Consider the following 13,698-nt stretch of genomic DNA (forward strand, 5'->3'; position numbering starts at 1 on the left):
CTTTATTCTCACTACACTATGCAATTTCATTGTCTTCATACGCCCATGGTCTAAAGAACTCCATATTTCTATTTATTTTAAGAAATTTATGAATCAAATTAATCTCTAAACTAAACGAAGCCACTGGTAGCAGACAGACAGAAATTGTGTACATAAGCTTTCCAACAGCTTCCGCAAATAAAAATGCATTTATGTTTACGATTCGATATTTCCGTTGATAAGCAGTGGAGATGATGAGTCCACGTGGACTGACGATTTGTTAAATGTTTAGCGAATTTCATACGGAGAGTAAACATTATTTTTCATTTCTTAATTTGGTATGAGTGCCGTGCGTATTCATGAAATATTGATTGTTCCTCGCATAACTGTCTTCTGCAATTGATATTGGAAGAACTATAACAGCAAGTATATTATGAAATTAACGAATAATGATAAGTATTACTCATAACGATGATTTTTATACTACGCTTGTGATGTATACTATACTTTATCTACAACCATCAAGAGATGCAAATAAATTTTCCAAAAACTACAGTTTGGAGGATTGCAAGACTTTAAAATTCGCACTAAAGCAGGCCAAAGGAAGACCATGAAAAACCTTTGGACATTATGTAAAGTTTCATAAAAAATCCTTATTCATTTAGAAAACTATATTACAATGTCATGTTAGTGCAACATTATTGAGAAAAAGTTTCATCCTTATGAAAAAACAGTACAAGAATTATCTAAAGATAATAATGAACGCAGAATGAACTTTAATGAAACTATATTATTATTATAACTACGATTATATTTGATCATACACTTGTAGATATTTGAGTGTTGTTACTTATAAATGTATGAAAATAGAGCACATACATTTGAAAGTTGGTGAACGCACAAAAATATTTAGATTTGTAAAGAAATATTATCAGCTATAACTATTTTAATAATATTTTCCCCCAGCAGTACCTACACTTTACGAATGCAATTCGAAATCATATAAGTTGGAATATAACCCGATGTATTCCCTTTAAAAAATTATTTCTGTGGATATCAAAAAACATTGTCTATAAAACAAAACCTGATAATCGAAATGAATCGAGGAAAAATGCTGATAATAACCTGAGAAATAACACATTGGAAATTTCTTAATTCATCCATGACATGGACCGTGAACCCAGTCCTGTTCGGTTATGATGGAAGTGTCCATAAGTGCCGGGTGCAAACCGTTTGATATTGATTTTTATTTTTTTATATTGTTTTTTAGAACCGATTTCTATGAAGGCTCTTGAATATATTTGTTTGTTTTAGGATTATTTGAGAAATTATTTACTGGTATATATACGCGCTTGCATAGCAGCGAGAGTCAGTATATAATTGAATGTCATAGTAAACAGATCGAAATAGTAACAGTTGAATTGTGGAATAATATATACAGTGTTTTTCAGATAAAAGTATCCACCTTTAATAACTTTTGTAATACTGGTATTTAGAAAAAATCCAAAAACACGTCAATTTATGTTTTTTATGTAAAATTTGGATACTCCTCTTTGAGCTGATTTCAAAAATGTATAATACTTGTAGGTTAAACTGGTTAGTTTATGAGATAAACAATTTTTCTTTTAAGAGCACGAATTTTACTTATTATTTACTTTCACCTTATTTGCCTGTACTAAAATGGGTTGTACAACAGTCAAACTCTTTAATCTTTTTAACTGTGCTATTTATTATGAATTTACAATAAGTGTTCAAAATGAGTACCATTCACTTCCATACAATGGTATAATCTATTTTGAAATGCCTCTCTGACATTGCTTAATACGGCTGGATTTAATTGTCGACATTCATTTTCTATCCTCTCTCGTAAATCATCCAGAGATTCTGGTTGGGTAGCATAAACTTTTGTTTTTAAATACCCCCATAAAAAGAAGTCTAGGGGTGTTAAATCCGGTGACCTAGGTGGCCACTCCATCATCTGCCCCCTTCTACCTATCCAACGAGCGGGGAATGTTTCGTTTAAAAATTGTCGGACAGGCATAGCATAGTGTGGGGGAGCTCCGTCTTGTTGAAATACCAGTAAATCTTCGGAAAGGTTATCATCATTTTCTATTATTGTTGTAATACGTGGGTCAACCCCTTCCCTGAGTAACTCAAGATATGATTCACCATTTAAATTTCCGTTGATGAAGAAAGGTCCGACAATGTGGTCACCTAGGATACCACACCAAACGTTTAACTTTTGGGGATGTTGTGTATGGAATTCACGCATAATATGTGGATCACTTTCAGCCCAATATCTACAATTATGCCTACTTACTAAGCCATTTAATGACCATGAGCATTCATCAGAAAAGCAAATATTGTTTAACAATTGTGGATTGTTATTGATAATTTGCGTCATTGATTCGCAAAACTCTAGACGACGATCAAAATCATCTTCATTCAACTCGTGCACCAACTTAACTTTGTATGGGTGGTACTTGAATTTATGTAGAACTCGGAAAACTGTAGAAGATGAAACACCGATCGCTCTACTTATTGTTGACAACGATTGGGGTTGTTGAGCCTCTAAGCTGACTTGCCCTAAAATTGCCACTTGGATTGCTTCGTTATTTACGAGTCCCTCTCGCTTATGCACTTTATTGCAAACAGACCCTGTTGTGGTAAATTTCTCCATCAGTTGAATTACATACTTATGAGTTGCATGTCTTCCGTCATGTAATTCGTTAAATATTCTAGCAGCAGCTCTTGCACAATTATTATTTTGGTAGTATTTCTTGCAAAGAGTAAACCATTTCAGAGAAACAAAACAAATAATGTATCAAATTACACTATCAATAGTGACTACAAATTCTAGTTGACAATGTCAAACTTTAATAAATAGTAGAGTTTTTTGTTGTTTGGATTTTTTAAGTAGAATAAATAGCACAGTTAAAAAGATTAAAGAGTTTGAACTGTTGTACAACCCATTTTAGTACAGGCAAATAAGGTGAAAGTAAATAATAAGTAAAATTTGTACTCTTAAAAGAAAAATTGTTTATCTCATAAACTAACCACTTTAACCTACAAGTATTATACATTTTTGAAATCAGCTCAAAGAGGAGTATCCAAATTTTACATAAAAAATATGAAAAGTAATTTAAAAAAATAAAGGGGATGCTGCTAGGGGTGAGGGGGTGGCTTTTCCAGTAAGTTTAAATAAGCCATAATGCTTGCCCCTTCCAACATAAATTGACGTGTTTTTGGATTTTTTCTAAATACCAGTATTACAAAAGTTATTAAAGGTGGATACTTTTATCTGAAAAGCACTGTTATATATAAGTACCCGACAGTTAATTATTATAAATAGTGAGTAGTTATTCTAAATAGTGTCTGGTGTGAGTTTGTAAATAAATCAATTATATAAGAGGCAATGTGTACAAATTCACCCCACCGTTAGAAATAGTTTAAATAAATAAGAAAAGCATTTCAATTCCATTTCAGCTTTTCATAATAGACTTGGATATTGTTAAGGGCATTTTGATTATCTAATTAGATGAGGATTCACTTTCCTTTTTATATTATTGCTCTTATTTTTTGTGTATTTACGTATGTACTTATATAAGGTAGTATAGTATGTATGTACGTATATAAAGCAGTACAAGACACTGCAAGTCTTTTGTCACCAGTTATGACCTTCTTTTACGTGTCGAGATAACCGATTTACGGTATCTTTGAATACGTGTTAATGTGTAGATTTTTTATTTCTTCATTAATAAAACGGAACGCCATCTTCAATGTCTGAACAAAACTAATCACAAACAGATATTGTTCAAATTGGTAGAGACTGATGTGTCAGATGTGATGTATGAAAATTTGTTACAAATTATTCCACCTCCTAAGATAATTAAAAGAGAAAAACGCGTGTTTTACGAATACGATCAACCAATAGAAGTTTTTGAAAAGTAGAGTTAGTGAAAAGACTAAATTAATATCTACCAAAGAATCGACACCAATCATCAAGCCTTGTATCAACATTTTAAGTATATACTGTGTTTGTTATTGTTTTCTAAAATTAAAAATTCTTATAAGGTTAGTTATGTTCGGCGGACGTAAACATTGTTTACCATTCCGTCACTTCGTTAACCACTCTGTCACAATTTTGTCCCCCTTAAAATGTTTGTTCAAAGTAAGTTATGAACCACTTTATTGTTAGTATTTACAAAAATAACGTTTTCAAGTATTATATGCCAAATAATAAAGGTGTTAACTAGATTTTTAAGCGATTTTATTGGACGACTTTCATAATATTAAAAAGTTTTTATGTCTTATGAAGCAAAAATGTGACAGAGTGGTATTGGAAAATTAAAAAAAAATGATTATTTAAAAAATTCCGTCCAATGGAGCTAGATAATAGTAAATGTTTATATTCTTGATAATAGGTAATAATAAACTGAAGTTCTGATTTAAAATGAGACATAAAAAAAATAAATACTTTTGTGACTGAGGAAAATTACAAGTAATACTTCGCTGCATTATATGTTTTTGTAATCTACAATAATGAGGCAATAATTTAAATCACGTTTCACTAACTAAATAAGTTTATTTTTTTATCAAATATAAAAATTCGCCGATCAGATTGTCGATAAAAAAGAAGAACGTCCCATATAACATAAAGAAAACAACATTATCGACGCTAGAATTCGAATGTTTTTATGTGATGATGATATAGCTGATTAATTTCTTATTTATTTTGTTAGAATTCAGGATTTATCATATTGAAAGCTGAATCATTGAAACAAAATAATGTAAGGTTTATGCACTGCTCGTATCGAAAATAATTTTAATTATTGAAGTTAATATAAGTTATAAATAAGTTGTTGATATTCAACCAGACAATCAATTTGTTATCTTCATCCGTTTTTAATCTCTGCTTTATTTACTCTTAGATCATCATTGTCCTAAATAAAATCTTCTTACAGATGTAATAGTTTTTATTTACATTTTTGATTAATACAAGGACAGTTATATCAGTTCATGGGATTTTAATCTCAACGTTTTATTTAGTTTCACCACAACGTTTGATATGTCTCATGAGTATGATTGATCGATTTGACATTATTTACCTTATGCCAGATTTGTATCGAAGAAAATAATGCATTACCTATGTTTTGGTATCAGGCCGTTTGAAAAAAAAAAAACACATTTTATTATGTAAAGAAACTGAAAAAAATTATACGTGGGTATAAATATTAAAAATTATTTTTTATTTAAACAGTGACATTTCATATTATGTTTCATAAAAAATTAACCTAGTGATTAGCTTGATATAAAAGTTGCTTCAAAATTTTTATACGAAACAAGTACTAGAACAAAGTGAATCATTAGAATAAAAATGTTGTTGAGCGTGGGCAAACTCGTGATTTTAATATCCGCCAAAAAATTTGAACTTCTGTTAAAATGTGCCAACTCGTGATCGTGGTTGTTATAAAGATTAGAGAATTATTTAATGAAATATAAAAATAAAATCCCGCTTTGGGATTATGTAAAATAATGGAGAATTACGATCAAGAAAATTCAAAATATAAACAAAGACGCTACTTTAGCATTATTTTGATTAGCAAACGTAAATAGGAATAGGAATAATATCAAAAAACAACCAACTGCGCTCGCATTAGGCGAATGGACGTTGTTTGCGAATATTGTGGCGCGTTGAAATTTTCCGAAGAAAGATAGTGTCTTAGTGGAAGAATGAAATACAATAGTTGTTTCTAAATAATCTAATTTGAGGCAGACATTATCGAAGAGCGAGGACTGAATCCCAGAATCAAGAAACTTATTTATTTGGATGTGCCTAGCACAATTTAAGACTTGAGGTTGGGTCGGTTGTAATCTTATTTCTAAATATAAAGCAACCAGAACGCCTTTGGTGGTAAATAAATTGATAAACAATGTGATTTACGTCACAATACTCAAAAGAGATTTCGAATGTAAGAAAGCTCTCATTGCGGGGATCCTGATGATGCCAACTTTAATTTCCGATCCGTTTTGTGCATTCGACATGACCATTAACAAATCACAAGATCAATCTTTGAAAGTTTGTGATTTGAATCTAGAAAATCCATAGTTTTCCCATGGGCAATTATATGTGACATGTTCATGGTTCGGAAGACCATCTGCATTATTTGATTTTGCGCCTTACGATAAAACAAAATGTCGTCTATCACAAGAGTGCAGCCTTTGTATCAAAATACCTGGCCAAAAAAGAAACATTAAAGTAGTTGTTTTTATATTTATTATCCTAATCAATGATTGAACTCAATAAAATCCAAAATCTATGCTTTACCTGTATAATTTATTGTAACCATTTTTTTGTAAATAAATAAAATGTTATTTTAAAAATAGTTTTTCGACGTTAAAAAATGTTTTATTGCGTTTTTAGCTTATAAATCTATATCTAATAGAAGAATTTTTTCCATAAAATTGTATTTTTTTCTGGAAAATTTAGACCTGCGTTATTATTTGAGCTGCGGTGACAAAATTTTCGGAAAAATAATATTCTATATATGTGCAATTAATGAGTGCCATAGCTTTATTAATTCAATTAAAATTACGATTCAAATTTCATATTTATTTTCTCTTGATAGACACTTATACGTTTCAATTTTTTTTCGAAATTTTGTGTACAACAAAACATACACGACAATTTTTTTGATTAGATGATTCCAACTATATGAAAAGCATGGCACGTTAAAAAAACATCGGATAAACACATATAGAGTCGAATTATCGGGGATAAAGCAGCTGCGAAAAAGCAGTCTATATCGTATATTAGACATACATTCTAGCATCATTCCCTGTAACTATAAGGACTAAGCAGTTTTATGAAAAGAAGATAAAATAAATTATGATCGACACAGCCACAAATAGATTTCAAGAACTGAGGATCCATCCAATCATGTATATGAGGTTTTTGACGGATTAAACTAGGGAAGACTAGGCTAGATATCAAAAGCTAACGGAGTATCTGAATTACAACTAGAAGTGAAGATACCAAGAAGAATTTAGATTGGGAGAATCTCGAGTAGAGGCAGCTTTAGCAAGTGGATGCAATCTTCAAGCTAGTCTTTAATCATTATAATTTGCTTAAGCAATTTCCTCTTCTTAAAACAACGAATAGAAGAATAAAGTGCATTGCACTACCGTAACAAAGAAAAGAGGATAAATACATGGAAACAGGAAGGACAGTTAACAGCAAAGGAACCATCGGATGATATGGGTGGATCGTAAGAAATTTTTTGAGGGGTGCAGTCTAGAAAGGTTTAATTTATATCTTAGTATCTATTACAACTATTTAAAAAATTAATGTCTAACAAGACCAAAGTTAACCGATTCTTAAGAAAATTTGTAGATTGCACCAAATACTCGACAATGCACGTTTTAATTTATTATTGAAACTAATAACTTTCTACGTTTTTTTTGTTCACTCTAACTGCTAGGATTAGTTATAAATATGAAAATATTATCCATCCTGTATCATATATTATTCTTGAGAAAATGGAATTACATTATTGTTTTTTAGTAATTTAATTATATTTGTTTACAACTTTATTAACGAAATTAGAATATTTTAGATAATCCCACAAGTATCCTTTTTTCGCATAAATTTGGATACAAGTTTATTTTCATGAAATCGATTCCAACTTTCCATTTCTCATGGTAATTACTCGATCACGTCGTGCGGAAATGCAGTGTAAAAAATATCAATCCAGTATGGAAAATCAGGCGTTCATGCGAATACTTAATGAACTTTGTTTCCTAAAACAATAAAAGTTGTAGTATTCGTGAAAGGACGTGATAAATAATAATTGAAAATTGTGTTCGAACGAGACTCTTATTCAGTACACTCCCAAGCATATGTTATGTATTTACCTTTCATAGCAAGTAGTGTGCCATGAAGAACTATTATTAACATAATGTTGAAGGGAAATCGCATCATAAAAAGAGTGCTATTGAATATCGATTCGGGCCAACTAGCAAAAGGGGTTTGTCGATTTTGTTGGTTGACAAGTAATAATGACGAAGAATTTAATTTCAGTGGTACCATGATGTCGTAGTATACGAGGATGGCCCAACAAAGAAAAAACAAAAATTTTGAAAAAAAAATATTTATTTTTCAACATTTGAGCTCCATACACTTTTGTGTATAAGTTCGATACCCTTTTCATAATAAGAATCATCAAGCTCCTCAAAATAGCCATTAACTGCCGACATCAACTCTTCATTGTTGAAAAATCTTTGACCATCAAGTGATTTTTTCAAGTCTGAGAATAGAAAATAAACTAAGGGGGCTAAATCTGGCGAATAGGGTGCATGAAGTAACAATTCAAACTTTAATTCATTCATTTTGGCCATTGAAATAACGGATATGTCAGCTGGTGTATTCTCTTAATTTTTTTTTAGCCAAATGCCGCTGTTTTTACTTGATTTTTTCGCTCAAACGTTGCAATAATTTCGCATAATACACGCCGGTGATAGTTTTTCCTTTTTTTAAGATAGCTAATGAAAATTATCCCATATGCATACCATAAAACTGACGCCATGACCTTGCGCGCATAAAGTCTTTGCCTTCTTTGGAACTGGTTCTCACTTTTCAATCTATTTGTTATTTTGTTTTGGGTGTGAAGTGATGAGCCTACGTTTCATCCATGGTTATGAAGCGGAGCTAAAATTTATATCTGTGAAACATTGCCAATGGAAACATCTTCACGACGCTGTTTTTTTCCATTGTGACCAAAGACAGCATCCAGGTTTCTCATGTCCAAATTTTCAGTTAATATACGATGTACAGCACTTTTTGAAATACCTTCTATGTCTGCTAGTTCGCGCAATTTCAGTCGACGACCATCCAGTACTACTTTTTGGAATTATTTAAACTTTTATGGTATCGTCACCTCATTTGTAACCTATGACCAATTTTTTACATGTTTACAAATTCACTGAAAATGTTAATTATTGATGGTTGTCAAAGAAACAACATTGCGACTTCAAACTTGGTACATATGCTGTATAGATTTTGTTCTTCCTTATGCAGTGGTATTTTTCAAGCAACTACCGCCATCTCTAGGTGAGGTAAGGCACATCTGGGGCCATTCTCGTATATGGATTGTTAACTAAATTAGCGGGGACTCTACACTTACAATAAACATTTTATACCTTATTTTTTTATGTGCATTTATGTAATTGAATTTATTCTATAATTTATTTTGATTAATTCAACAGTAGCTCAAATAATAAAGGTCTAATGTTGTCCCATAAAACTTTTCATGTTATGTCAAATTTCTATTGACACATCAAACATCTTATGCCACGTTATTAAAAATATGCTTTGTATGCTTCATAGTAAACGTGGGATGACTACTTCATATTTTTCCTGGCATGAACTTTAATAAATTATCCACATATGTATATAGCAAAATGCATATATATATATATATCCCCTTTTATAGCGTTATACGCCTTTGGGTTCCTAATCTCCAGGCCTGTTTATCTTGCCAGTCGTCGACTGCTAGGTTCCTTTCGGACATTGCTCTAGTGATTCCTTGTAGCCATGTTCTAGGTGGTCTTCCCCTCTTTCTTTTTTTTTTGGGGGTCCATTCTAATATTATTCTTGGTAGTCGTTCTCTTCCCATTCTCTTAACGTGTCCGTACCAAATCAACTGTTTCTTTTCTATATCTTCTACTAAAGTTCTTTCTACTTTCTATTGTCTTCTTATTTCCTCGTTTCTTATATGTTCCGTTCTAGATATTCTTGCTGCTCTCCTCCAGAAATCCATTTCCACTGCATTTAAGTTATTTTTTTGCTTTTCTGTAAGTTGCCAAACCTCGGAGCTATATGTAATTATTGGTTGTAAAATGGCGTTGTATATTCTCTTTTTTGTTTCTGGTCTAATATTCTTTTGCCACAGCACTGAGTTCAGGGCTCTTATTACTTTTCTTCCTTTGGTTATTCTGTCCCTAATTGTTTCCTCGTTTCGTCCTGTTGCTGTTAGTTTTACACCTAGGTATATGCATTCCTTACAGTTTTTAATTATTTTTCCCTCTAGATCTAAATTCCCAGGTGAATCTTCTGATCCTATACATATGTATTGTGTCTTCTCCGTGTTAACCTGTAGACCCCACTTTTGGTATTCTTCTATAAGTTTTCTAGACATGTACTCCAGATCTTCTTTTTCCTGTGCTACCACTACCTGGTCATCGGCATAGTGCAGTGTATACAAGGTGCTCTCCCCAATAGTTAGTCCCATTCCTTTACATTTTTTTTTCCAAACTCTTAGGGCTTCATCTATGTATATGTTGAACAGAGTTGGGGATAAACAACACCCTTGTCGCAAGCCTTTGGTTGTTTTGAAGCCGTCTGTCACCTTGTTACCTATTTTTATTTTTGCTGTTGTGTCTCTGTATAGTTCTTTTATAGCCTTTATTAGAGTGGTATTTATGCTCGTTCTTTCCAGAACCTCCCATAATTTTGAGACAGGTACTGTGTCATACGCTTTCTTCAAGTCTACCAATAGTAGGTGCACTTCTTGTGATCTTACGGTTCTCTTTTCGATTATTTGTGATAGACAGAAAATACTATCTATCGTCGATCGACCTGCTCTGAAGCCGTTTTGTTCCTCGGATTCGTATGGGTGATATTCTTCACAAATGATCTCCTTTATTATTTTTCCGTATAACCTACTGAGCGTACTAGTCACTGTAATGCCCCTATAATTATTGCAGTCTTCCTTATTTCCTTTCTTGTATATGGACGTGATCCATCCTTCTTTCCACGTTTGCGGTATTGGTTCTCCATTTAGATGTCTATTGATAATTTCTGTTAGGATATTAAACAGCCTATTTGTTCCTGCTTTTATTAATTCTGCAGGTATTCCCTCTGGACCAGGAGCGCGCCCATTTTTAAGTAGTGTTATAGCTTTCTTTGTTTTTTCTACGTTGATTTTTATTGGTTCACCTGTAATCCGTATGTCTTCAGCCGGCATGTTACTATATTCAGATCTCTGTTCTCTGAGTAATGAGCGGTAATAGTCTTGCCATTTATTTGGTGATATGGTGCCTATTGGGATATTTTCTTTTCTGCCAGATCTAACATTATCTATAAATCTCCACGATTCCCTGGATTGGCGTCCTCCTAAATAGGTATCCAATTCCTTGCATTTATTTTCCCAGCTGAGGTTTTTGGCCTCTATCGCAGCGGTTTTAAATTTTGATACAGCTTCACTATATTGTTCCTTATGTTCTGCTTTTTTAGTGCTTAGCCAGGTATGATACAATCGTTGTTTTTGTTCTTTTAAATTTTGCAGTTGTTCAGTCCACCAATAATTTCGTGTTCTCTTTTTCATTTCTTTATATCCTAAGGCTTCTTTGGCTGCTTTGTGTATGCTGTCAATTACTACTTTGGTAAGATTGTCTGTTGGTTCTTGTTCGTACTCCTGTGGGAGGTTTTGGTCCAGTCTTTGTTGGTATAATAATTTTGTGCTCTCGTTCATAAGGCTTTCTATATTATAGTTTGGTATATCTATATCTGTTAAATCTTTACTGTTTTGCAGTTGATTCTTTTGTTTGTTGTCTTTGATTATTGGCATTATTAACTTAGCTTTTATCAGATGATGGTCACTTCCACATTCTGCGGATCGATATACTCTGACATTGTGCACTTTTATCTTCGTTTTTTGTTTCATTATAAGATAGTCGATTATTGATCTTAGATTTCTAGTTATTTGCGTCCATGTATATGTGTGTATTTCCTTATGTTTAAAATACCCATTCATTATTCTTAGTAAGTTATGTTGACAGACATCTATCAACCTGGAGCCATTATCATTCCTGGTATTTTCACCGTAGGGCCCTATTATCTCATGCTTCGTTTCTTTGCCAGTTCTAGCATTTAGGTCTCCCAGTATTATGATTTCTCGATCGTTACCTGTCTGAGATATTAGCTCATTTAGCGTTTCATAATACTTTTCTTTTTCATCTACCCGTGCGTCTTCATTAGGTCCATAAGTAGCAATTATTGTTATTTTGCAGCCTTTTAAATTGACATTAACTTTTATTGTTCTATCGCTTATTGCTTCCCAGCTGGAGACGTTCTTCTTATACTTCTCATGTATAAGGAGCGATATACCCCTTTTTGCATGTTCTTCTTTGTTAACGCCGCTGTATATGTGGATATATTCCCCGAGTGTTTGTGTACCTTGTCCTTTTTTCTTTGTTTCAGAGAGAGCAATAAAGTCCAGTTTATGTTTTTTAATTTCTTGTAAAATGTCATCTACCTTCGTTCTAATTCCCTGTATATTCCATGTTCCACAAATCATAGTCCGTTTTCGTTGCCATTGTCGTTTTCCATTTTGATCATCCATATTCCGAGGCCTAGTTTTCGGATTTTTAGCCAAAAGAAGTTTTTTCCAAGTGATAGGGGGCTGGCCTATCGACTTGACCCTCCTCCTTTACCCGGGCTTGGGACCGGCAGTTGTGTCCAGCGGGCTACTCAATCCACCACACCGAAACACACCAGGCGGAGTGCAAAATGCATCATCATATTAATACTTTCATGATCATTTAATTTTTGTAGACTTTACAACACACGCAATCTTTTGATTTAGTGACATCTATCGGCACTATATGATTGTGAAAATCCTACTGTTAATTAAAATTTTTAAAAAATCCAAAAATGATTATTATTACTGTAACTATCACAAAAGCAAATTTTTTACCAAAAAAGTTGTTTTCGTTAAGTTTTTGTGCATAATTAACCGCAAAATCATGAACTAAAGTTTAGGAAAAACAACGAATATTTTTTTTCTAGAGTCGTGATATTATTTCCATTAATTAATTTTAGATAATATCGTAGAAGATTCGTGAATGAAATACCGCAGTTATTGAGTTTTTATTACTTTTTGTTTACTTTTTTAAGTCACGACAAAATTAATTATTCGCCATGCGGATGTTATGTAACTAGAAATTTTATGTAATTGTTCATTTGTCTCATAATATTGTACTTTATATGGCAAGACAGGTATATTGAATATTCATTTTCTTACCATTTTATATTGTTTTAAATTAAATAAATGATTTTCACAAGGTACAATTTAATCGAATATATTCAATATTTAAGATTCCCAACATGTTTACTTTTGTAACCGATTTCATTAGATTTTTTCAAAATTAAATCTACTTTTTCACAAGCTTGTTAGATAAAATTAAACCCAAACCACTTCAATAAACGGAACTGTTACATTAAATCATTTCCCCAAAGAAAAAAATACTCATTTACATAATTATAATAAGATTTCGACGAAGTTCGTTTCGGCAAAACTAACTTGATCGGAAGTTTCTGAGAACTTCATTGTGTGATTTTGATTAAGAATAATTGATTCGGAAGAAAATCTCTAAGTTGGGGTTTCCGTTCAATTTGCTTAAACAAATATTTGTTACTCTATGGCCTAGTTTCAAGTTCCATCATTCTTACCGAAAATGACAAATGATCACTTTAGGGAAATGAGGCACCGGCACAGCGGAAAGCATTGACGTGCCGAAAAATGCTTAAATTCTGAACATGGGTACTGCTTATATTCAAACAACATAACATTATGCAAATTATAAATAACACACTCGTGAAAAAAAATCGACTCAAGTTGCAGGCAAAAGACTCTAGCAAAAATCAATAGCATCCATTTT

At 32.3% G+C, this 13,698-nt stretch overlaps 1 protein-coding gene across 1 annotated transcript in view; it reads right to left on the reverse strand.

Moving 5' to 3' along the window:
• LOC130448987 (craniofacial development protein 2-like) overlaps positions 1-12,380 on the reverse strand; it is a 21,305-nt gene extending 8,925 nt beyond the window's left edge. The window contains exon 1 of the mRNA XM_056786620.1: positions 10,976-12,380. Coding sequence (XP_056642598.1) covers positions 10,976-12,380 — 1,405 coding nt within the window. The remainder of the gene's footprint in view (positions 1-10,975) is intronic.
• Positions 12,381-13,698: the final 1,318 nt, after the last annotated feature.

The sequence above is a fragment of the Diorhabda sublineata genome, chromosome 9, assembly GCF_026230105.1.
Source record: "Diorhabda sublineata isolate icDioSubl1.1 chromosome 9, icDioSubl1.1, whole genome shotgun sequence".
NCBI lineage: Eukaryota > Metazoa > Arthropoda > Insecta > Coleoptera > Chrysomelidae > Diorhabda > Diorhabda sublineata.